Below are 25973 nucleotides of genomic sequence, written 5' to 3'. Positions count from 1 at the left end.
TCTGTATCTGTATCCGTATCTGTTAACCATATGAATTATCTGTATCTGTACTCGGAAGTGGGCGGGGCCTAACCCGGAAGTGGGCGGGGTTTGACCTGGAAGTGGGTCGGGTTGTCTTTAAATGGGTGGGGCTTTAACCGGTTTGTTATTTTAACCATGCAATTGATATGGGTTGATCAGAAATTGTTATATTTATTGCTGATTAGAAAACTATTTACATGACAGCATCAGCATTGAGCTTCAGATCAGTGGTTTTGATCACGATAACAAACGAACTATATACAGAACAAGTTTTGCAACAATGAATACAACACATGCGGTTGCAATTATGAAGTAAAATGTAATGAACAAGAGTTTTCATCTCAACATAACTTTCTTTTTTTAACTTTTAATTTTTTTATGATCAGTGTGATTTCTTTTTTTTGGTTCTTTTTTATTTTTTTTATTTCCACACCAGGTATGTGTGAGTGTGTGTGAGTGAGTGAGTGAGTAAGAGAGAGACAGAGAGAGAGAGAAAGAGAGGGGGGGGGGGGGGGAGTGTGTGTGTGTGTGTGTTTGTGTGTGTAGCTTAATTTGTAATATTAATTATACCACAACTACCTTTATTTTTTTTTTATAAAATACAGCAAGAAAGTGTCAGACACTCAGTGCGTGAAGTAAAAAAAAACTGGCTAGAGCCAGCTGACGGTTTAAAAAAGAAAAAAAAAACTCCGACAGGCAGAGACGCGAGTCGCATTCTACAAACAAACCTGAAGTGAAGAAACCCTAAACGTTAACGGAAAAAAGCCCGCGATCCAGAGTGACTGAGGGAGCGACAGAGAGAGAGAGAGAGAGCGCTGTTCTCTTCTCTTCTCAGTGTTCTATGTGTGAGTGAGCAGAGCGGGACACAGCAACACAATAAATCTGTATGTGTGTAGGGGAGGGGCGCTGTGACTAGTCTATCACAGAACGCAGACACAGTCAGCTACCCAATGAGAATTTTTATTCAATCCGAGCACAGATATTGACTTGTATTACTCGTATGATACTCGTACTCGTCAAAAGTGCTTTATCCGTACCGGATACTCGTTTCAGCCGAGTATCCGGCTCAACTCTAGTGTTAATAGAGAAAATTTGTAATGTGTAATTAATGCTTCATTAGGAAATGAATACACAAAGCATATCAGCTTGTCCAAAAGACCCTCCCATTTCTGCCGATATGGAAATAATTTTACATTCATACTACAGTGAACAAGTATTGATAGCATTTTTCATCTTTATGTGAATTAACATCAACCCACAGAAACACAAATCATAAAAACCACAATATTTACTATAAATTCACATGGGTACATATGTTACATGTAATACACATGTATAAAGGGAAGGACAATGACAATATCTTTTAAGTCTAATTTAGCATTAAAATGCTATATTAGACAATATGATGTAAGATTTATATGTGAAGGCTGCATTCCCTACAAACAGAAGCAAATACAGCCTTCTTTCCAAAAAGTGTCTACTTGGTGTGAGTTGAACATCCTGTGTCCTACTCTAATTCCATGCATATCACCCTTGGCACTCTGGTATGCAACAAAGTCCACAAAAAATGAACAAGAAAGGATGAGAAAAAAGTACTACTGTACAACTGCAAATGTTACCTGTAAGTGTGAGGCACAGTATGGGTTTCCTTACTGAAATGTTACCTCCCCAGTAACAGTCCAAAGAAATAGGAAATTGTTTATATTCTCCAGACAGTGAGGGGCAAGGGGACTCACGCCAGGCCAGAGGTCAGGCCGGCTGATCTGGGCCAGGGATGCACTGGCGAGCCCCTTTCAGCTTTAGTCTGGCTGCTGTTTGCAGTGGAGGTGGCTCACAGAGGCAGGTGCAGAGAGTAGTGGGAGCAGGCCCAGCGGCGCAGTGGCTTGCTGACCCTGCCGATGACAGGCAGCTTGTGGGCGTAGCCCCGAGGCGGCAGAGCCGATAAGGCTGCTGACGGAGTAAAGCTCGTCTGGAAGCGGCGGGCCTGGCACCGGCGACCCATCTGCCGTCCGCCAATGAGGAAGGAGAAGGCAGGGGGCCTGGTCAGCAGGGGGGCAAAGCGGGCCTTAGGGAAGACGTCACGGGATGGACCCAGTGGCCGCTGGCCTGGCCGAGCAGATGACGAGCGGGAGCGCTGCACTGATGACGAGCAGGAAGAGGAACGAGGCAAGGATCTGGGGGGAGGCAGAGAGGCAGGGGGCGTCTGAGGGCACGCATACACTGCCTCTGTGTCTGTCACCTTCGTGTCACCTCAAATAACCAGCAAATTCAAACAGCATAAAAAGCTAAACAGCCTAATGAAGCATATATTTAGAGGGAAAGTCATCAGACCCATCCAAAAATATTTCAAATGTCCCATTAAAAAGTCCGAAAGGCTAAAGCAAAGCCTCAACTGACTCAGTCGGAGGCAGACGTGGCCTACCTTCCAGGGGCTGGCAGGCTGGGCGGCGCTGGCTCGCCATTGGGGCTGCCGTCCTGCCGCGGGCTGATGCTGAGGCTGGCTGTCAGCTGGGGCATCTTGCGCGTGGTGTCCAGGCTGGCAGTGCCGCCGCTCCCAGCGCTGCCACTGCCAGGAGTGTCCTTCCTAGGGCCAGGGGGTTGCAGTGAGGCCACCGGGGGGCTGCCCCCGACGCTGGGACCAGCACTGAAGCGCACTGCCAGGCTGTCCCCAAAGAAGGAGTAGAGCTCGCAGTACATGGCAGGAAGGGGCACAGGTGTCCACTCCTCCCAGGGCAAGCCTGCGCCGCCCGCCTGTAGGTGGCTGGCGATACCCAAGCCCGGCTCGGATTGCGGCTCAGGGGGTGGGCTCAGCCCGGGGGAGCTCTCACGGCCTCCGATGGTCCCCCCAGCACCCGACATCCCATCAACCCTTACTTCTGTTGACCCAGACAGAGACAGGGCCTTCATCTTCAGCAGACGTTCCACTGCCACCTGCAGGGGGAAATGTGCGATGACAAGCGCACATCAGTGGCTGAAACTTTAAGAACCATGGCCGACACACGGCAGTAGTGTGCACACGCACCAAGATGGCCCCATAAACCTTGTGCCCGTCAGCCTTGACCTGGGCGTTGGACACAGAATAGTCATCCAACACGGCCTGGAGGTTGGCCCAGTAGGCCGGGAGGTGGGGGTATAAAACACGTTCTACAGCCTGAAACACACAAGCAGGGGAATAAAACTCTGGTTAAAACAAACAGAAGCAAAAAGAAAAGCACTTCAATAACAACACACATGACACGGGGTGGGACTAAACTCAGCAGATGCCCGTGATGTCTTCACTGACCACAAATGGCAATCAGAGGGCAGTACCTTCCAGCCCAGCGCGTGCAGCCCCACCACAGCCCCATAGTGCGAGCAGAGCGGCCGCACGGGGTCCGACAACACCTTCTGAAGGGACAGCAGGATCTGGTGGTACAGGCCACTCACCAGGTCCCCATGGGTCCTGCCAGAGGCAGAGAGTGCATTTGGTCACATAAAACTGACCGCTGAGGGAGTCTATTTTTACTTGCCGGTAGTCTGTCATTGTGCAGAGAAGTTAAAAGAATCAAAAGAAACAAGGAGAGCTACTGTAATGGCAAACAGGTGAGCATCAGTCCAGAAACAATCTAAGCCCACAAGTCCCAGGATAATCTCTGCATATCTGCCATCTTCACTGGCCATCAGAGAGGCACCATAACGTTCGGCTTTGAGGCAGATTATATGTATATTTGTGAGGCTACATGCCCACCAGAAGATGTGGCTGAGCAGCAAGGCGGCATAGTCACGCAGGGTCCAGTGGTCATTCAGGGGGTTAATGGAGGCGGCCAGAGGCTCCAGGATGCAGTACATGACACTGGACACCAGGCTGCGCACGTAAGAGCCCAGGTACAGGTAGGGGTTCTGCACCAGGCTCTTCACCATGTGCAGCAAGCGGTTCAGCTGCTCCAGGTCATGGCTGACAGACTTCACCTGGGGGGTGGAAGGGGCGGGACACTAATCAGCTCAGGCTGATTCTTCACATTAGTAAGCACCGCTGGGCCTTTCCTCTGTCTGGCTGGCAGCCCATTCCAGGGCACCGGTTTGACGTAGCTGCTCTTTGTGACCATAAGCACTTGCATTCTATATGTTCTACTGGAAGGCGATGCTTTAGCTGCTGGTGTATTTCCAGTTTTAGCTGGCAGAAGTTTATTAGTACACAGTACCAATAGCCTACAACCACTGACATCCTTTTAAGATTAAGGCTTTACTTTTTTTTTTTTTTTTTTTTACTTTGCTTATCCACAGTATCTTAACAGACTTTTTTTACCTGGTAATTTAAATGTTTTTAGGATTACTCCCCCTCACATACAACTGTCTCAATAAAATTATATAAGACAATAAGTGTGTACATCATTCATACCGCCCAGCCCAAACCCCTTTCCTTTCACCAACATCAATTTATAATTATGACATAAGTTATCATACTCATGATGAGAAGCCAATCCCCAGAAGAACATGTGCACACAGACATGTGAAGAAAAGATCTCTACAGGTTTGAGGTGTAGCGTTTGCTCGGCCTTGGTAAGTCCCTATAAAAACAGACAATGTCTTGCTTGCCTCCTCAGATTTCTTATGTACAAACAGGATCTTACCCCACTGATGACATACACGAAGTATGGAAGGAGTGCAGCAATCTTCGAGTTTGACTGGAGATCTAACAGAGCCACCTAAAGCAGAGGACTTAATGTAAACATTACCACTGTCTAGATCAGTGGTTCTCAAACTTCTTCTGTCATGCTCCCCTTTGGAAGCAGTATATTTTGTTTCGCTGCCTGAAGGGAAGGGAAGGAAAGGAAAGGAAAAAAAAAAATAAAAAAAAACACACAGAAAGGCACTGATTGCTATTGCTCCCATTTGAAAAACATACATTCAGCTTTGGTTCCGCTCAGAGCACGTGAGCAGAGCGGAAGCGACCGCAAAGTGGCATATTTGAAAAAATATGGAGCATCCCCTTATCTCTCGCTCCGTCTTGCTCTTGCAGGGTTCCCAACTCTCATGCATCTGCCGTGACACACAAGAAATCTTACGGCAAACCTATATTATTCCATTATAAATGTAAAAATAGTCATATCAAAAGTGTTGGGGTAGTTTGCAAACCCTACAATCTATTTACAAGGTAATAAAAGTAAACGTGCGTGCAGACTTGTATCAAATTGTATCAAAATCCCACGCCAAAGTTGGCAACCCGCTCACATCTTGAATTAATTAATTTCTGCTTAAATGTGGATTTGGGTGCTCAGTTATTTTGATGCCAGGAAATAATTCAAGCTAAAATTAAAATACAATGCGGATTGTTTTCTTTTTGGGAGCGAATGCTTAGCAATGAGTGTGAGCGATGAGTGTAAATTCTCACTGCTTCGCTCCGCTGACATGCTCTGGTTCCGCTACACATTTTAGAGCACTCTCTCAACCTGGATTTGTTGTGCCATACACTTTGAGAATCACTGGACTAGACCCTCCCCAGCAAAGAAGCGAATAATGTGTGCTACCAACTGCCATTATGGAAACTGCTGATAAGGAGAAGTGTCAGGTTTGACCTTCATGAGGTGTGGGTCCTCCCCCAGGATGGAGCGAGTGATCTGCTGGTAGTACTTGTACAAGTCATCTGACAGAGACTGCACCGCAGTAGGTACTGCAAGGAATACGACAGTCACTTAAAGCTCATGTACAGCTGAAACACAGGAAGAGGTGATTTTACCCAGATTATGGTGAAGCTAGATGCCTAATCTTACCTGTGCCCTGAGGCTCTAGGTTTCCCTTCCCGTCAAGGTAGGACACTTGGACTGCCAAAAATAAAACCAGCATTTAATCTTAACAAGTTACTTATACACTGACATGCAGTATGACAAGATACAACCCAAGATGTGAGACACAATGGCGATACCACACACAGATGAGAGATGGTCAGAGACGGAGCCACACTATGCCTGGACACAGAGAGGGCTTCGGACACAGAGGCTATACCTCGCACCATGGTCTCCGCACAGCCCTTGGGAATATTTGTGGCCAGTGCCAGCTCCACCAGGTTAACGTCTCGGTCCTCCACAAAAAACAGCTCCCCTTCCTTTATTGGCCTGAAGGGCAGCACATCTTGGGCCCCATACCCACAGACCACCTGTGAGATGCATCACCAAAAAATGTTCAAACCCATCCACCCATCAAAGGACTACCCACTGGACTGAGCAACCAATGGCAACTGCTACCTGAGGATCAGCACACAGCTGTGTGTCTGCTCACCTCCACGTTGCTCCACCGAAGCGCCCTGTTGAAGTCCTCGACTGTCAGTTTGCGCCGTTTGGCATGTCTCATGAATTGAGAGCTACTCTGTGAAAGTCAAAGTCAACAGTTGATCAATTAGCACCAAGGTTCCGGTGAGGCTGCTTACAGTGCAACAGAGCAGGCAGATACACGAGAAAACATAGAATTCTGCTAAAAACAGGCATGGGACACACAGATTACACCCACCCTAAGCAGTTAGAAAACACTCAGCTGAAAACAACATCTCCTGAGTTACTTTCAATAGAAATAACACATATTAATAGGGCAATTGGACACAACACACACACTGAACCAACACCCTCTGCTTACCTGTGTAGCTTCTCTCAGGCGGTAGCACACATCCTCAGCCAGCAAGGCGGCAACTTCATCAGTGAGCTCCACTCCAGCGCTTTCGGCCATGAGCCTGACGGACTCCCGTGATACCTCGGCAAAGCGTCGCTCTTCTCTGTCGGCCATCGCTGTGGCGCTGCCCCCGTGGCCAGAAATGTATATGAATATAAAATAACTACAGAGGCAACACTGCCTTCAGGGTTGGAGCTTTGAATCCTGTCTCTCTCTGCTGGGTCTGTGGAGTTTGCATATTCCCCATGTGTGCCCTGCGATGGACTGGGATCCCATCCAGGGAATACCCTAGTTTGAATTCTATGCTACCTGGGCCAGGCTACAGCACCCCAGACCTCTACCCCCAAAAACATAATTTTGACGTTGTTAAAAACGACTGCGAAAAAATTGCTAGTAGATTTTTTTAAAGATGTTTTTAATTTCGTAAAACTCTCGTCTTGTGGTGGCCATTACCTAATATCGTTTGACTGACAAGTAAATCAACAGTTAGCTGTAAAACGTAATTAAAACGGACCGAAAGACAGTTCTGCCCTGCATACACCTAGTATATTTCCTCTGTCCATAATAAAAGGCAAAGTCATAGCAAACCTGGTAGCTTTGTAGCGGTTAATGTTACCGATCAGTCTATTCAGTCGAGATAACGCGCTGAAGCACTGAGTTAATGTTACTCAGTACTTAAGTTTGCTACAATTTTTAAACAAGCAATTTCAGTAATGCTTAACCTACTTAAGGCTACTTCACCGTACCAATCGAGAACTCGACACTGTACAGCTCCATACGCATACCCTTCCCCCAAAACCATAAGTTTTCCATGCAGAATCGATTGCGCATTTTTAACGTTTAGGCAAAGCCGGCTCCTACCTGCTAGACCAAGACGGTTATGCCCCAGCGAGCAGCCCGCGGATGTACCAGCACTTTCTGCCCTCCGACAAAAAAAAAAAAAACGAATCAACTTCCGGTGTTGAACACACCGCCTGGCGCGATGATTCGTCGAATAGTAACCCGCATTCACTTACGACATTCGGCATGGAGTCGACCGGAAGTTGGTCTGGCTCTCCTACTTTGCTTTCACTTGAAATACTGCTTAACGAATAGTTTTTAATAGGGAAGGAAACGTTTCCAACTTTACTCCTAGAAATGTTACGCAAAGTACAGTTCTAGCAGATTGAATGCTTCAAAGTAACCCTTATGACGCGAATTGCGTCTTTTTCGAGTAGAGACGACATATCAATTTGATCACGTTATTTACTTTGATGGACCGCCTGTGTTCTGGTGGATTCACCACAATTACCCACCAGAGCACAACTAACATGCAAGACTTGTTCTTGCACCACACTAAAGGGGACACTTAAGTAACAGCTATCCACAAATTGAATGCACAAGAGTTTGGCTTAAGATTGAATGGTTTATTATCCAGGAGTGGAGAGGTTAGTCTCAAAATAAATTAGTCAAACACCTTAAATTACACAAGGATTAAATACCAACATTCAACGTTGACTTGTGTCATCTGAGAAATATGTACAAAGATTAAAAACAAATAAAATATTAGTTCACACTAAAGGCTCCATTTAAATATTCATGTGCTGATAATGGCAAGTCCAGTGACTCAAACCTCTCAGGTTCCAGTAGCAGGTCCCAGATACACATACTATCCTAGCACACATGGCACAGCAGAGGCTGTAATGATCATGCAAAAAAAAAAAAAAAGTTGCACGTGGAGATACTGTTCAGAAAACCCCCAAAGTCTGAGAAACACTGACTCAAGCAATATAGAACAGCAATCAGCATCTAGATGTAAAGGAAACCACACTTCGAATGGTAGAAAAAATATCCAGGCTCAGACTGACACACATTAAATAAGCATGCTAAACGCAACTGTGCCATCAAAATACTACCTCTTAAGTTGGTTTTAGAACAAAAACACCCCCCTTCCAAAATTAAGATTGCATACATGGAGGTTTAAAAACAGGACCATCATCCACTTAGACTAAATGCTTTTACCCTCCACACCTGGGGAGCTATTGACCTTTGCAGGAGTACTTTCCAGCTGCTTCAACCTCCAGGCCAGAGGCAGGAGGAGGTCACTCAGGTGTTGGCTGGAGAAAGTGAATGCATTGTGGCCCAGTGGAACAGAAGAGGCTATTGGTGGGGTGAGGGTACAAGAGTCATCCAAGTATACAGGTGAAGTGAGAGCAGATTGAGGAGGGGAAGAGGATGAATCAGACGAAGACAGCAAATCTGAGGCTAGGGACAGGGCTCTCCCAGCCAGCTGCTGTGCACAGGAAACACCCAGGCTGCAGTCCGGGCCTCCAGCAGAGTTGGCTGCTGGAACTCTGTGCTGGAAGCGACAGCGAGTCCCATACAGGCAGAAGCCAAAGGAGCTGAAAGTGCGGCACAGAGTGCCAGGCTGGCGGCCCCCTTTATGCTTACCATTCTCATCCTCATCACCAACATCAACATGCAGAAAGTTGCAGCGGGCACCAAACGGACACACACCGAAGGAGCGGAAGGTACGGCAGGGGATATTGCGGCGCCGCGGCCTGACCTGCCTCTGCTCCTCAGGTCCGTGCACAAAGAGGCAGCGTGCACCATAAGCACAGTAGCCAACAGTGTGGAAAGCATGACACAGCTCTGTCTTGTACTTGGGGTGACGGGAGGGCACGCGTAGGTCATGGAGACCGTGGGCAAACTGACAGCGCTCAGCATACTTGCAGGAACCGGTCTCAGCATAGCGGCTACACAACTCCGTCTTGTAGCGCGTTGAGCACAGCCATGGTGACTGGGGCACATGGGAGGACATGGGGGATTCCACCAGCGGCAGCAGAGCCTCTGCCAAGGACAGGCCAGACCAGTGCAGAGGTTCAACCGGAAACAGGGACTCCTCACTGTCCTCATCTTCTGGGTAAGGGGTGAGCAACAGGTCTGCAATAGACTAGGAGTAATGGAAGGCAAACAACCTAAATGAAATGAAAATCTGTTTGGAGTATGTCTATGGCGTTTTCACTTTTTGAAGTACTGTATACATGTGTGTTCACAATTACATACCTTTTTGAAATTCCACCAGAATTATACTTACATTACTTTAGCAGACATTTTTATACAAAGCGACACATTTGAGAAAGCAGGTGTTAGCCTTACTTAAGATTTGGAAACTAGCAACCTTCCAAACCACTTCTCTCCTAAAACAGGAACAAATTGATGTACTAATATACCAATAGAGGTGTTCTGCAGGCACAACATACCAAAACATAATTTATGCACATTAAAACATATAAAAAATAACCCACCTCCTCCTCAGACATAACTGAAATCAAGTCCACTCTGAATTATCGGCCAAAAGAGATCTTCAGTAGCTGCTCCACACTCAATTCCCAGCAGGTCTTACTAATTAACTAAAACTCCCCTAAAGCAACTGAAAAAAGCACCATTGACGTATTACGTACATCGAAAGGCAATTTTGTATAAACCGCGCTCAGCTGCTGTACTTGATACGTCAAGAGGAGCGTCTGATAGCCAGCAAGATTAGGAGCGCCAGGTGAATTACCTTAATTGGTTCGCACGGCATAGATAGTGCTGTAATAAACATTTGCCGCTATATGGGGGAAAACACTAAGGTCTATTCTTTGTTAATGTCGCGCCTGGATAATTTAATTAAACAGTTAATGTTTATTAGAATATTCAACTTGCATGTACTTCATGTGAATGATATTAGCACAATTAAAACTGCATCTTTTACGGAAGTTTGAAAATTTAGATTTTTTGTAGACAAACACCGTATGTCTTTCAAATTGTGTCAAATAAAAGGTTGATCAATTCTTTAAAATTAAATTATCTACTGAAAGTATCAACACGTTGATTGAGCCTCATGGTTCAATAAATACTTATTATGGTATTGTAAATGGGCACTTTAAAATGTGCAATTTTTATTGAAGAGCATAATAGTTCAAATGTCTCAAGTTTTGTGGGACTGTGCCATTGGCATGTCGGTGGCTTGTCGGTGGGGGTCTATTGCCGGAGTTATTTCTCTTCCATACGCCATTTTCAATAGCCTTTTATAGATTCTGGCTGTACGCACAACCTGATACATATACTACATGCGCTGGATCGGCCCGTATAAAGCGTGAACAGTGGGACATTCCAGAAGCCGCAATCGGCAACGTGATCAACGCTCCGTGTCTCACTGCTACTGGCGGGGAGACGGTGATAGCAGCAGATAGGAAGATGGGGATTGTGTTCTACGACCCACCTGATTTTCGGGTTGGCATTGAACAAAAGAGCCGAATGAATCGAATTTCAGCGATTGGAAATCTATTTAATTTCTTTTTTTTATCAAAAACGTGGTTGAAATGGTTGTGTTGCATTTATGTTTTGTTTAATATAGAAGAAACAAATTGTCTGACGCATTTAAGACTAAGTTCAGGCAAAGTTAGGCGTCCATGTTGACGTTAGACAAAGCCGTGAGACTTGACTGATCCAGAACGGAATTACTGGCTATCAACTACATTTTTTATAGCTGAAACATTAAGACATGCACATGGACTTGTGAAAAGTATGAGAGAAACTTACAACAATTTTCACAAAAAAATGCACAAGGAAAATTTGCACGTCAAGAACAAAAAAACCTTTATTTCTTATCTCAAGATACATTAATGGGGTACATAGACACTGGAATTTAAAAAAAAAAAAAAAATTGTAGCATATTTCTCTAGCGTACAAAATCCACTCCCCGTTTCCGAACCCATACCCAGTCCCCACATCTGGTAATGCAGACCAATTACAAGTTCCATATATTAAACTCCTCCACAATTAAAAGAACAGAATACTCCAGATTCCACTTTCTTCCTAAACGGTCTGTCCTGCCAATTTACCTTCAGCTGGCTTCTGTCTGCGCAGATTAATCTCAAAAAACACTTTAGGTTAATTTTCCAAAGAAATTCCTAACCTACCTCTGGATGCTTGAGTCAAAAGTGCAAAATGGACCATGAAATAGCAACCTTAACCAATTAATCCTTTTAAATTTGTCACCTGCTGATGAAGAAACAAGCCAACCATAATCCAGGTCAGCCGCTGGGGGGAGGGGGGGCGTATCCCTGAGGAAGACAACCAGGGCCTGGTTCAGCTCCTTTCACCGCTCTAGCAATAATGGACAATCTCCTCTGCAGGCTGTCTTGGTCCAAGTGGAAATCTCAATGCTCAGCGGTGTATCTGCAGTCATTAATTGGCCAGCGATTCACTTCAGGTGTGAAGGTATGCTTAGGCTTTCACCCGATCCTCAAACAGCATGGTCCATCTTCAAACTTCTGCCATTAGCCTTGCAGGCAGGTGCGTTTCCTTCTGCAAAGGCTGACACCCCCCGGACATTAGCATAAGTGCATCCAATGGGATGGTTTTACACGTTTATGCAGCCATACCACACCAGTGTCCTCATCTTCACCCGCTGCCACAAATCTTCATGTTTCTCTGTGAATTTCAGCTGGCTGTTCAGTACTGAGCACATTACCGTTTGCCAGCATCAGACGCCGTGTTCCTTCCACATGTCCACTGAACCCAGTAGCACTTGCTGGTCAATCTTTCCCACAGGGAACAAACTTCCGCCCATAGGTGGTGGAAAATCCATAGCCCGAGTTTCACCCACTAGATACACTTTCACACATTATAAAGTCATTCAACTTGAGACTGAACAGATTCCATAAGAGGAAAATTATCCAACTGGACCTGGAAGTCAAACTAATTATGAGGAGAATTAACCTTAAACGGTCCATAGCAAAACTGCTACAATAGGACCCTTTTCAATATAAACACCTGGTTTCATATCCACAATAGGGATAATACAGCCAATTTACAAATTTTAAGAATGCCAACAGATTTTGCCACATCTGTTAACAAGATTCCAATACCAGTGAGGGCTAAGAGTATGATTGTTTGGATGTTGGAGGTTTAAAATGACCAGAATATGGCATCTTTACAAGTCATACTCACAGTGTATTTTCTAACCCAAAACCTGGGGGAGGAGAGTTGTGTTTGTTTTGTTTTTTTTTTTTTTTGGGGGGGGGGGGGATGTTTCATAAAGCCTGCTAAAAACAAATTATTATTAATTATACAGAGATGGTGGCAGTTATTCACTCTTAGTCCACTGAAAAATATGACAGGGAAATAGGGGGGCAAATCCATTGCCACAAAGCATAAAAATTTCATCCAAATGTCAAAATTCCCACCCTCACCACCCACCATCCCAAGTGTAACATCTCAAATTCAGAAAATATTTACACAAAAAAGACCTGAAGGAAAAAGTGTGCTTTAACGATTTGAACATGAGCACAATTCTTTATACACGTGTTAAAATTGTTAAAAATTTCAAATGACAGTAATAAAATGATTTAAAAGCCAAAAAAAACAATACCTATTGGGGTAACGTGTGCAAGTGGGTTGGCGAATGCATTTGGGTTTACGGTTTGCACACTATAGGGTTTTAGAAAGTAGACATATCCCAGGAAGGGTGAATAACAAAAAAAGACAACAACAATATGTATGATGGCAGGCTGCTCAGTCCTCAAGCACAATGGGCTCGTTGGTGCTGGAGGGCAGGATGGAGCCTGGCAGTGGACGAAGGGACGCTGGCAGCTTCACCCGCACGGCAACGTGGGGCTTCCTGGCCGCTCTCCTCATCTCTGCCTGTGTCAGGTGTTTCCTGAGGGCTCTGAAATATCACCATACACACCACTCTATGCTCAGGATTTTGCAACAATGCACTCAGAACTCAGTTGCCTAAGTCCCAAGAACAGTTTAAAAACTGCTCCTCTTGACGTATCAAGTCCAGCAGCTGAGCGCGGTTTATACAAAAAGTTTAAAAAGACAAGAACTGAAAATAATGCTTTAAGAGGTCTCAGTAAACCATACTTACACAAAAGCACTGGCTAGCTGCAATATCACTGTACAATAAAATCCTATACATCAGAGTGCTTTGAGGTATTATACTAACCCTTTTACATACCCGTATGGTGGGAGACCCACCTAGAGCATGTTCTTCAGATGTACTTTTGAGGTCTGCCATGGCCCTGTGAGAACACCCACCTGGTGTCCTTGGTGGCCACAAATACTACAGGGTTGGGAGCATCTCCCTGGTTGACCTTCTGGCGCTTGATGACAGACTGGGAGGTGGTCCTCATGGCAGAAGTGAATGGTCTGCCGTTGGCAGCAAAAGGGAGCCCAGCAACCTGCAAAACACAGAGGGGCATCAGATGATTGTAAAGCCTTTAAGTCATGGCTGGTGAAAGTGACGTAGATGATGTTACAATCAACCTGTTTCTAACAGGCGATGCATACTCAGCTGGTACTTACACTGTCAAAGGTCCTCTTTCCCAGCAGGTTACTGGCTGCCCGAGGCTGCGTCACCTGGTTGCGGTTAATGGGGGTAGGGGCTCCCCTGGGGGCCTTCAGCTTCAAAGGAGCCTGGAGAGCTGACAGTGAAGACAGAGAGTCACCCAGCCTGCATGGGTAAGTCAGACTCCACTGGTCTCCGAAACTGCAGGCGTCACACTGACTGGCTGTCCTAGGTGTCAGTCTTACCCAGCTCTTTAACTATGGTGACCAGAGTGGGCCGAACAACTGGCCGGTTCTTCACAGGAGTTTTAGATGCTTTAGGGAGCCGGATCATGCCTGAAAGAAAAAAAATAAGATTCGACATGAGACAGCTGATTATTGATAGTCGATAGTGTTGAAAATATTGATTTTGATACGCATCGGTTCTGTAATTTTGAAACCGTACCAATATTCATTTTCCAAAGTGTTGAATTTATCCATGTCAAATGCACTTTTCTCTTTGTTCATGCTTTGGACAGTGAGGTGAGGCACGCACACAGACTGTCACAAAGACGCACACAGACTGATACAGGAATGCACAGACTGACACAGAGACACCGACTGACACACACACACAAACACAGACGCACAGAAACAGATTCATAGAAAGACACATTAGAGGATTTGCCCCACCTCCTCTCATTCACATGGCAACTACTGCAGACCCAAGATCCTCCATGACTGATTTTGGTCAATAAGTAGGCCTTCATTGGCTAGTGGAAAAGTGACCATGATTCAGAAAGTAGTTGGACCAAAGATTATATATAAATACCCTGTTTTTTACCATCTTTCATTAGACTGATAACAAAAAAGGCTAGCAGATTTGAAGAATGGTTGACTGAGAAAGAAATGTAAAGATTCCCAAATGGCTACAAACTAAAATAAAATACCTTGGTATTGCAATGCAATATACCATTTTTTTTTTAGTTTTTTTTATTTGGTTTTCTACCATTTTTATTTTCATTTGAAATCTAGTTTAGTTTGATTTGTGGTTTCATTAGTATTTATTTTAAAGATGTAAATCTATTTAGTTATATATTTTACTTTAGGTGTTAGTAAGTTTATTTCTAGGGTCTGACATATCTTATCTTGTATATCTGTGTTGACACCTACATCAAGAGGAATCTCTCACACTTGGTACTTGGTGAACAATAAAGATTCTGAAACTTGTAGGACTTTGCTGGCCACTACAAACTATCACAATGTACTGCCATTGACTATTTGTATGGTTTGTTGTACAATGTATGAGAGGCCCAAAGATAAATCATTACTTTAGCTAAACAATATTTTAAAATGGTATTTGAAGTTTTTATTCCAGTTGGTTTCAGAACCAATATGTATAGTTGTCATTTAGTTCTAGTTTTATTTTTGTATCTTATTTTATTATCAGTTTATGGATTTTTTTTCACTCACAATCATAACCATGTCAAGTGTACTAAGAGCATAATGCACAGTTAGTTTAAGTAAAATTCAAATTTATTCTTATAACATCCATACCACACTTCATAAATGTAACTTAAGAGCAAATTCGCTTTACAGCGCTACCTCAGGGCTGACGTCAAAGTACACAAGTGCCTGGCGCAATTACTCTAAGGATGAACATTCAGGATCGTGGATGGTCTGGCACTACAGCGCACATGCTTTCACATTAAGTATTAATCATGTTATTCATTTCTGAATGTGTATCAGAGACTTTTCCACAGGTACTATACTTTCAGAAATGTACTTTTTGAAACTACTATTAATGTTTAAAGAAGTATTAATCTTGAGTTCAGACTCATGCCAAAAACAATACTGAAAATTATTTGGATCCCATAAAAATCACACAATACATAAATATTAGTGATACATAATATTTGCATAGTACTACTAACAGAAGTGTACACACTACATCCATATTATTAAGTCTTTGCTTTGGGTACGGCACCCATTCTTTGTGACCCTGGAATCTCGTATTCCTGCAGTAACTTTTAAACTTTTCAGTGTCATTATTGTTTCATTTGTAATATTAAGTCCCAGTGAGTACCCTAGTAACTTTGTACATACAGGTGTACAAGTTAGATGGTTTGTATATTAAAAGGCAGGGGTGTCCAATATTATCTGCAAAGAGCCGGTGTGTATGCAGGTTTTTGGGATAACCTTTATGTCAGCTGTTCAAACCCAGGTGTGAGGACTCTTCAGCCAATCAGTCCTCTAATTAGTAATCTAATTAGGGAGTTGCAGCGAAAACCCACATACACACCGGCCCCTTGCGGATAAGTTTGGACACCCCTGTTATAAGGTCTACATAGGAAATGGCAAAGTGTACAGCACAGTACTGTTTGTTTAGAAATTGGTAATAAAGACCATGTCATCACTGAGGCTAGCAGAATGTTATGGGTTGAGGTTAGAGCTGCCTAAATATTATTTGTGAATTTTCACATTTGTAGGAATTTCACGTTCTCTTTCTTAGGCCATTGGGATCTGGGACAGGACCAGAAATTTCTTCTGAATGTTCCATTCAACTATCCATCCGCTAAACAGAACCTTACAAGGCAAATTACAAGAATGCAACTATGACACCACCTTTTAGCACATGCAAAAAGCCCTAAATTATGTCAGAAGAAGATCATTTGTCATCACATAATGACTTCTGACAATCAGAGCAAGCAGGTAATGTACTCCCTGTGGCTCACTAACATTCCTCTTACTATCGAAGGATCAGTAATTTAGTCCTTTACCAGCACCCAAATTATTTGGATGCAAATAAGAACCTTAAACTAAATGAAAGACTGAAAAAGGAGAATAGGTCAACTAAAAATCGAGTGAATGAAGTTCTCCAACTGACTATTCTGCTGGCTGATGAACTGCACCCTTTCCTCAAAATTCAAGCATGGGTTGTTATGAAATGCAGTGAAAATTCAGCAGGCAGTTTCTCTAACTAAATTACGGAAACAAATAGTGTGAAGCAGCTTTTTCAATTGTGTAAAACAGTGGTTCTGAAACTAATGGCATGCAAAGTGTCAAAATGACGGTACGCAGCAAGGGCATGGCTACGGGTCAGCAGTCTGCCCACCCAAACATTGATAATGTGCTGTTGCCTTCCTCCCTCAGGTCCACAACTTTTACTGTAGTCACACCCCCATGCCATCAACCACTTTAAGCATCGTCATATCCTGGTAACGGCACATGTATATCTTACACTCTGCCTTGACGGCATTGGCATTGATGGAGGCGTAGGGGCGGCGAGCGGCACGGCGAGGCTGTAGGATGTCCTGGCACACCCGACGGGCGATTCTGGTTAGCTTGGTGGTCTGCAGGATGAAGGTCTGGCGGTTTTTGGCCAGCAGTTTGGCTCGGCCGGCGCTACTGGTGAAGGGAGACATGCCTTGCACTTCCTGGCGGGTCATATGAACTCGGGGGGCGGCATCCTTGGGAAGGAGGGATGTGAAAATGTGAATCAGGAAAAGTGCATGGCTCCATATTGTGAAAGCAAACTCCATTAACACAACAAATTTGTAGCAAATATATTTGTTCAAGGTTGTTATAATAAAGTGCAAATGAGGTTTATGTTTAGTATTTCTTGCATTTGGAAATTAGGCGTTTGCAAAAAATCTGGAGCTGGCCTTTTCGGCTCTGCAAAGTTGATGTGACAGTCCCATTTCAGGATTAACCTAAACTGTCAGGATTAACCTATACTGTCAGGATTAAAATATATCGTTCATTATGTCTTCATAAATAATAATAATTACCTAATAACAATAATTAGCTAATTAGCTAATAAAGAGTGAAATATATTTTACCCAGAATCATGCAGCCATACTAGAGACCACCCAAAAGATATTGGTGCCCGATGACAATCTTTGCCAATAGATTGATAATGATAAAATTTGTTGGACATTAAGTTGTGTTTTGAAAAATGAGACCTGCAATTCTTAAAATACAAAGAATATGACCCCTTCTCCACAAGACTATAAAGAGCACTATGTAGCTAGAATGCAATAACTAAACTGCCACAAAACTAGTAATGCCATACGTACCGAACTTGCTCTTGTGGCGCCCTCTAGCTGTGTGGGGGTTTTCAGACCTCCATACTTCTTCCAGTAAATCCAGCATGATGCGCACAGTCGGCACTGCATGTTGGGGGGGCCCCAGGCATACCACTGTGGTGACTGAGCAGCTGCAGGATGTACGAGAGCAGGGTGACAAAAGCCCCAGTTATCAAGTACCAACACACCACAGGATTCCAGTCAGCAATGTACTGTGTGTGAAATTTCACAGTAGGTCTACCTCATTTAATAAGGCAGCTGTTCATGCTGCCATGTTCATGCACCAGGTGTTGCACGTCTGGAGAGCAGATACTCACTGTGGCAGCTCTCGCAGCTGAGCCCTTTCTGAAAGCCTGCTGCTCCATTCATGCCAGGCTTGTTGCCTGGGGCCATGATCTGGTTCGGGTTGGGCTTGGTACTGGTAAAGAGAAATAAAGTAATAGGTAAATAACAGAGACACTTCACAATTTTACATAATAATACGACGACAAAAATGTGGAACATTTACATGACACTGCAGTTTCTGTCCAAGCATTTTTATTAAAGGCGTGTGAGCTACAACACTCTACTCAGCAGAGTATGCCATGACCAACTGAACAATGCCTGAAGAACACGTACTCATACAAGATGGACACACAGGGTGAGATGTAAGACAAGAATGTTTACACAAACACAGACATTGAGAACCAGCACAAGCGAACACAGGTTCATATCTGATGAACAATCAGACTAATAGTTAGAACAAAACGTCACCCAAGAGGACCACTTACTAGGTTGGGATGTAAACCTGTTTCAGTTTGCTGTCTGCTTCTGCTGCTTTCAGCCTTTTCTGAACACAGAGAAAGACAGAACAACTAACTATTAGCAAGTTTTAAATACAACAAGCTTGACAATGCATCAGGCATTCTGTTATGGAGGCCGAATACAGCTCAAGAGAAAAATAATGACCATTTCCGTTTGTGAGGACGGAATACAGCTCATCAGTGACACTACACTCACTCCATGGTTAAGCTTCGCTTAGCCTCAAAGACACAGCACAGCAGTTTACTGTTGAGCTAAACAGCAGTTAGTTCAAACTGACAAGTAAAGTGCTAATGTGTTATATTGTGAATGAGACAACGTGTCAGAGCTGTCATATAATCGGCAGAGCAAATGAGCTGTGTATATGTCAGAGAGCTCACCTGCTGGATGTAGCGGTCCGTAGTTTTCCACATGTAGTAGAATTGAACAACACTGGCCAGCGATTTCCAGGGCAGCTGTCAGGGAAATTCAAACATGATGCGTTACCCTAAACCCAGAAGCACACCACCCTCACACTGTCAGCAAGCATCAACAACTCATGTAGGTTACTTACTGTTTTACCTGTTTTGCCTACAGGTGATGCCATAACTACAAAATACCAACATTTAGAGGTGTCAGGATAACTTGAGTAAACTGTATCACTCTATTTATTTTAAAGCATCGATTAAAACTTGCCTTCTCAATCACTCTGCAACAAGGCAGACCAAGCACAGAGGATAAATAAGAGAATGAAAGCAACAGCTGTGTAAGAACACCACTTTAAAAGTGAATGACAAAGTCATTGCAGAACTTCAATGTCACTTCACAGCAGCATGACTGCAAAAGACGACATGACATCCACGTACACACCAAATTAATGCAAGGTTAGCCATAGACAACTATTAGCTATGTACTGTATAGCCTCTTGGGAGTAGCCTGGACTGTCTTTCTCATCACTTTGACTTAAATTATTTAGCTCAGTTTACTTTCCATGAATCCTGCATCTCAAGATAATCACAGCTAAAATGAAGGCTAGCCCCATCACATACATAATATGGCACATAATAAGCATACATTAATAACAGTTGTGTGTGTGTATATATGTGAACATATAATAGTATATTTGTTATATTTATGACAAATATTGCAATATTTAGACTATAAAACGAAGTGAAATGAAATTAAATGAAAATGTATCCAAAATAAACTACAGTCAAGTAAATAATAAATTAGTGTTGTTGCAGAGCATTGTGCCAACAGACACAAAGCAGAGCCAACAAATCCCTTGGTCTTGCTCAAAATCTGCTCTATAGAATACAAAATATTTCCATACAGAAGACAACAAATATCTTCTGGTGACCCGTTCACTGCATGCGTGAGTCACTGTGCACCCTGCGGTGAACTGGCAGCCCATCCAGGGTTGGTTCCTGCCTCGCACCAATTGTCACATGTATCATATATTACTCGATTAAATCGAGCAAATTAATTGGTAGACTATTCAAATTGTTAATGTAATCAATACTGACAGTCCTACTGACATATAACCTAATTTAATCATCGTGATATTGATTCAATGAAAGTTACTTCCTTTGTCAAGTTTCCTAAAGTCCTGGGGGCTGCAACGACTCCTGTCCTTTCCTTCAAGCATCATGTTACCCAGAGCTGCCCCCCCCACCCCCCACCCCCCACGGCTTAATGCTTCCTTGGCCAGACACTCACAAAGTCCTGGCGTATGTCGTTGAAATCCTTGCCGTACTTCTCCAGCGCCTCTTCGAACAGCATGGCCTCGGAGGCACTCCATTCTTCCATCTCATCGCGACACAGCACTGGGCCACCCTGGGGCACCAGCGTGGACATGGCACGTGCCAGGTCGTACTCGTTCTTCTGCAGGGTGTCCATGGCGTGAAACTGCAATGTGGGCATGGGCAGTACTGAGCCATTTTGGCTTGGCATTACTGACTGACACACAACCTCCATATTTAGCTACTTTTCTCAACTTTTCCCCACTAGATTAAAACGCAATTAAAAATCCAGCCTGGTTGGATGCTTCCCAAAGCGTTACTGTATTAGCACTATTGAAGGCTAAGACTAAGGGGACTTGGAACCACCGGTGAATGGATGAGCTCCCTAGTCTACTCGCTGTATAATCTGCAGAGGAGATGAATGCAGCAGACGTGTCCTTCTCACCAGTGTGATGTCTCGCGAGGCGGCAGCAGCGCTCATGTGCAGGCTGGGCTGTCGGATGGAGCTGCTGCAGTCCAGGGCACGGGCGAAGGTCCCCACTGCCCTGCACCCCCCCCCCACACACACACACACACACATTACCATCTGCACATCCAGCACAGGCCTACATACTGCACAGCATGAGTACAGCCCCAAGGTTTCCACCCCCGAGCCCAGTGACCTGCTGCACAGCCTAGCCATGATCAGACTCGAAAGGCCACAGGATAATTTTCATTTCAGGGGATTAAGAATGGGTCTCAGTGCAAAGGTCTGCAAAAATGTCGAAGAACCATCAAAGAAACATCAATCTGTTCTGTGGATAAGGCTTGTAATGCCATTGTCGTCCAGGAGATGGCAACAGCTGCCAATGTAACTGAACACAACAGGCCAAAACACACCAGTCACGGCTAGACAGGGCATTTTGTAATCAACAGACTAGTGCAGATTAGCCATTTTCCATGCAGAACTAGTCCAAGCAGTATCTAGCTAATGGCAGCACACCTGTGTTATGGTATCTATACTCTCAGCATGCATTTTCAAATTGCTGTTACAGTATTTCAATATCATAAACAAAAATCACTTAACAGCTTTGAGTCAGGCTAGATAATAGTAATAATAATAACAACAACAACAATAATAAAACAACAACAATAATAATAATGATGATAATTATGATTGCCGAGCAGTGACAGCCCCTACTGGACTTGGACGTGCAGTGACCGCAGAGCATATGGCAAGTGCTCCTGCAGAGACCCAGCTCATCAGTCCTTCACAGTCCAGTACACAGAACACTACAGTGTCCTTTCAGGCTTTGATCAGCCACTTCCTGTCACTGGGAAGCTTTAATTCTGAGAACCAGCTAGCCCTCCTTAACAGGCTCCACATCCATCCAGCAGCTGACCACAAGACCTCCATGGAGCCAGTATTTCTCCTAAGAGGACAGGATTTAGCAAGGCCAACATACCGTGCCACTACCAGGAACTGGTCAATCTGCTGATCCTTTAACTGGTTGTCTGGGTCCCACACCTTTGTCTCCAGCTTTTCCTGCACACGGTCATCCAAGTCCCCTGCACAGCAGGAGAAGACAGACATGTGGTCATACAGCCACCACAAGCTCCCCGGAGGCTCTGTATGGGGTAGCAGACTCTGTCTTTCTCACAGCTGGCCGCCACACATGCTCCACGTGCTTCTTCACAGCAAGCTACGGCAGGACAACTAGAGCAGGCAGTGATTAATCTCATCTATGCTGCAGCTGTTTCATCATCTTTATAATGAGCCTATTGAACACATTTGCCCTGAGACAGAAAACTGAAATAAAAATGTTGCAGGTGACTAAAAAGGTCAGAGGGGACATTGCACAGTCATTCACGCTCACCATCGGCAAGCTTGTCAGGAATTTCAGCCTGGTACTTGGAGCCAACCCGAATCTCGCCTTGGTCTGCCAGTAGAGTCTTCTGGACTGGGTCAAACACCAGAGAGTAGAAGAAATAGTCCTGGGACAGAATGGGAGATGAACAGGAGTAAACATATGATGTTCATGTAGAGCGGTAGAGCTGCCCGTCCGTGGTAAAGCAGAGCATGAAGCCCCAGCGGGTGGAATAGGATAGGCAGCAGCATCTCACCTCTTTCTCGAGGTAGCCAGTCAGCACATCTGTTTCATTGAGGAGGGTAACATTGCATTTGCCCCTGCAGAGATCAAGCACAGGAAGGAGAGACAGATCAGAGGAGATCGACAGAGGGCTAGATCAATCAGCATCACACAACTCAAGCCTGCTCAGATCATGGCTGGTAGAGTTACGTTAGAATCGGTGCTGTACTTTCAATCATGTTACGTTACAGCTACAGCTGCACAAAATATCTTCAACAGCATCACAGAGCTCACAGCTGATCATAAATTCAAGATACAGCTCTGTGCACTCAGCAATTTTAAAACAAAGTACAGTGGTACCTCGGAACTCGAACTTAATCCGTTCAGAACTCCAGATCGAATCCTAAAAAGTTCGAGATTTGATCGAATTTTCCCCATAAGAAATAATGGAAAACCAATTAATTGGTTCCCGGCCCCAAAAAAATTACACCTAAATATGTTTTTCTTAGCATTTAAACACAAAATGAACCGGATAAAGCAGGAAGAGCATATACTGTACTAAACACATCTAAGCACATTTATCAAAACAGTAATTTGTAAAGTAAGAAAATAAATGTATCCAAACAATGTGTAAAGTTAAATAAATAAAACACTGTGTCTTGCTCCGATGGCCCGCTCCATCCGTGTGCCACGCCCCCTCGTTAACCCCGTGTGGAATCAGCTGTTTCTGGTAGTCATTAGTCTTCTGTATTTCGTCCTCGTTTCAGTTTGTTTCCCCAGTCCGGTCATTGTATTGCCCGTCTGCATTTTGCCTGCCTTACCTGTAATTAAACCCCATATTCCCCGATACCCTCACGTCTGCGCCTTTGTCTCCATTCCGTCCCGCTCGGCATGACAATATTATTATAATTAAATGTATTAATGGTTTATTATTAATATTAAAATAATGAATAAGAAATCCTTATTTTTAAGTGTATTTTATTATATAATATTCACTTTTACTGTCTGTCATTGTCTAAATGTATTTTTACTGTCTAAATATATGTATTCAGTTAGTGTAAACAAGCAGGATGCTATCACAGTGAATGTGAGGCTGAGACTGAAGCTTTACCCTTTGTTTCCGCTGAGAGACGTGCCACGTGACTCATTTCCCCGCAAGTACAAGTTATCTTAGGTCAGCGTTCACAGTTTGACTTCTGAGATTCAGATCGAGCTCCAGGTAATTTTTTTTCAAACTGGTTGGTTCGACTTTTAAGAAATTTGAGTTCTAATGAGTTTGAGAACTGAAGTACCACTGCATTAGGGAGAGGCAAACACTAATGAATGCAGATTTCTAGACAACATGAAAACAGGTCTCTTCACCACCCAATGCAGCTGGCAGCAATGTGCCAAACTGTGGTGTTGGGGTCAAGCCCTGTGACTCCGCGGTGTGAGATTTGAAGAAGGCCGCACCGTATGTGAGTCGCAGGGAGGGACTCAAATTGCCGTGAGAGGAAGAGCTCCCTGTGCTTCAGCTGATGCTTCTGCTGCTCTGAAAGGGAAGGCTGCTTTGACTCCTCCTCAAAGTCTCCTGTGAGAGGAAAAATGTAACAAATCAGACCCCTCCCTGGAAGTATTATTTCAAACGTCGGATCAAGTGGTCCAAAACATCCGGAGCATCACATGTCCCAAAGCCCTTGTTGTAAGCAGTGTTAAAGGACTGAAGCAGGTCACTGGTGGATTAACTGCTGAGCCCAAAACTGAACATGAACTGTTCAATTTTTAAATGCCAGTAAAGGCACTGCACAAGCCTGTGGTTCAGTTACAGTGATGGTGATAACTGCATAAATGCAATTTAAGGGGCCAAATATTCTGCTCAATCCTTTACATTTTTTTTTTTTACTCAAACTAGCACACACACACATACAGTAAGCCAGGAAATGGAACAGTGACATGTAGGAAGTGTAATTATGGGACTTTGCCTGTGGACTCCGCCCCTGCACTCAGCCACAGGAAACCCTGATGGAGGGGGAGGTATTTGAGGCCACACCTCTTTGTTAACCCCTCCTGCCCCCACCCCCATTGGCCAGCCAGCCCCTGCAAGACTCAGCAGGAAACCCCTGTACACTAAACCTAAAGTGCCCATCCCCCAAAATGTACACCTCCTACTAGGGGAAAAAAAAAATTGTGCACGCACACACACGCACACGCACACACACACACCAGCAGACTGACACAGGGACATACACACACCAGGCACACACAGGGGCATGCACGCGCACGCATATACACACTCCTTCACAAAGGCAAATCCAAGTGCGCTGGTTAATGCTGTGTTTGTCGTGGCATCGCTGGACGCACCAAGGGCCTTTTGTTCCAGGCAGTGTGTGAGGGCCGGAGGAGAAGAGAAGAGCAGCATGCCTCATGGGGGGGGGGAGGAGGATGGGGGGGGGGGGGGGGGGGTCTTGTATAACAGGACAGCGCCAAGGCAGCAGAAGAAGAAACAAGCAATCAAAAGCGTGGAAGCTGAAGGGGAAATGGGGAGAAAAGCGAACACTCTAAAGGTTGGTTCATACAAGCACACCAATCGTGTATCCACTCTGCGTATGTGCGCACGGAAACATTCAGAGTTCTCCGGTGAAGCCGCTTTTATATTTTTAATAATAATAATAATAATAATAATATAAATTATTATTCTGATATTCCCAGCAAATGTACCAGAGTACTTAGGTTTGAGTCCGTTTTTCTATGTTTCAGAGAGCCAGCTCACAGGGCTGCGAACTTTGGTCAGCTGGCTGGCGTAAGATTTTCAATTCAAGACAAGTCTGCACACACATTTACAGGTATGGACACAAATTTGGAGTGCAGCAGGTGTTTGTCCGCGGAGGCGCACAATGATGTCAAACGCGTCATAAATGTTCCAGCAGACACGTTTGCTAATTCACGTGCGGAGAAGAATGAACCAGCCTTAAGCGAGCCATTGTGTGTCCAGTATGATGGGATCACAGCCAAAGCCCAAGCCCGGGGGGGTGGGGGGCCAAGGCAGAGTGCGGAGGCCGGAACGGCCACATGCACAGGGCTCTGCTGTCCATCAGTGTGAACAACCTACCCCCCCCCACACCGCCAACCAACAAAGCTGCAGTGGGCAGCCTTTTGTTGGACTTTCACTGTAATGTTTTTACAAACAAAATTATGCAACTGCTTTATGCTCTTCCGTCAGCAAAGGGAAGTGCTGATCTTAGTCTCCCTCCATTGCTGGTGTACTCTTAAGTCTGCCCCCCCCCACCACGCCATTCCATCCAGCATGAAGAACAACACCCGGCAGAAACCCGCTCCACACTACTGCCTTACTGCTT

General features: G+C 44.5%; 3 protein-coding genes across 3 annotated transcripts; all 3 read right to left on the bottom strand.

Annotated features, from left to right (window-relative positions):
- Positions 1-1649: 1649 nt before the first annotated feature.
- Positions 1650-7601, bottom strand: LOC140587367 (TAF6-like RNA polymerase II p300/CBP-associated factor-associated factor 65 kDa subunit 6L). Its single transcript, XM_072708633.1, has 12 exons — positions 7522-7601; positions 6628-6784; positions 6277-6363; positions 6004-6154; positions 5772-5822; positions 5577-5671; positions 4632-4706; positions 3749-3969; positions 3331-3463; positions 3044-3172; positions 2444-2952; positions 1650-2195 (listed from the first exon to the last, which is right to left on the bottom strand). The coding sequence occupies exons 2-12, from the start codon at positions 6772-6774 to the stop codon at positions 1853-1855; spliced, it is 1941 nt and encodes a 646-aa protein (XP_072564734.1). The 5' UTR covers positions 6775-6784; positions 7522-7601; the 3' UTR covers positions 1650-1852.
- A 450-nt stretch (positions 7602-8051) lies between these two features.
- LOC140587369 (uncharacterized) lies at positions 8052-10180 on the bottom strand. The gene is made up of 2 exons (XM_072708635.1): positions 9948-10180; positions 8052-9592 (listed from the first exon to the last, which is right to left on the bottom strand). Exons 1-2 carry the CDS (start codon positions 9960-9962, stop codon positions 8648-8650), a joined length of 960 nt encoding a protein of 319 aa, XP_072564736.1. The 5' UTR covers positions 9963-10180; the 3' UTR covers positions 8052-8647.
- A 1086-nt stretch (positions 10181-11266) lies between these two features.
- On the bottom strand, positions 11267-24296 carry LOC140587368 (metastasis-associated protein MTA2-like; the record flags this gene model as incomplete). Its single annotated transcript, XM_072708634.1, has 15 exons — positions 11267-13357; positions 13732-13874; positions 13999-14117; positions 14227-14316; positions 17201-17429; positions 18039-18178; positions 18365-18465; positions 18818-18876; positions 19229-19303; positions 20547-20735; positions 21015-21114; positions 22015-22117; positions 22426-22543; positions 22673-22736; positions 24091-24296. Coding segments are annotated over 15 exons (1890 nt in total), but the record flags the coding sequence as incomplete, so codon positions are not given.
- Between the last annotated feature and the right edge of the window lie 1677 nt (positions 24297-25973).

Source organism: Paramormyrops kingsleyae, unplaced genomic scaffold (genome assembly GCF_048594095.1).
Source record: "Paramormyrops kingsleyae isolate MSU_618 unplaced genomic scaffold, PKINGS_0.4 ups190, whole genome shotgun sequence".
Lineage (NCBI taxonomy): Eukaryota > Metazoa > Chordata > Actinopteri > Osteoglossiformes > Mormyridae > Paramormyrops > Paramormyrops kingsleyae.
Note: the sequence above shows the minus strand (reverse complement) of the source record. Positions and strands in the feature narration are given on the sequence as shown.

What these genes read in the sequence shown, in the direction of transcription:
- LOC140587367 (XM_072708633.1), bottom strand. Translation starts at nt 6,774, where the DNA reads ATGGCCGACAGAGAAGAGCGACGCTTTGCCGAGGTATCACGGGAGTCC. An exon ending in GCCTGAGAGAAGCTACACAG is followed by an intron (nt 6,364 to 6,627) that starts GTAAGCAGAGGG and finishes TGACTTTCACAG; the next exon opens with AGTAGCTCTCAATTCATGAG. An exon ending in TGCACGCGCTGGGCTGGAAG is followed by an intron (nt 3,173 to 3,330) that starts GTACTGCCCTCT and finishes TGTGTGTTTCAG; the next exon opens with GCTGTAGAACGTGTTTTATA.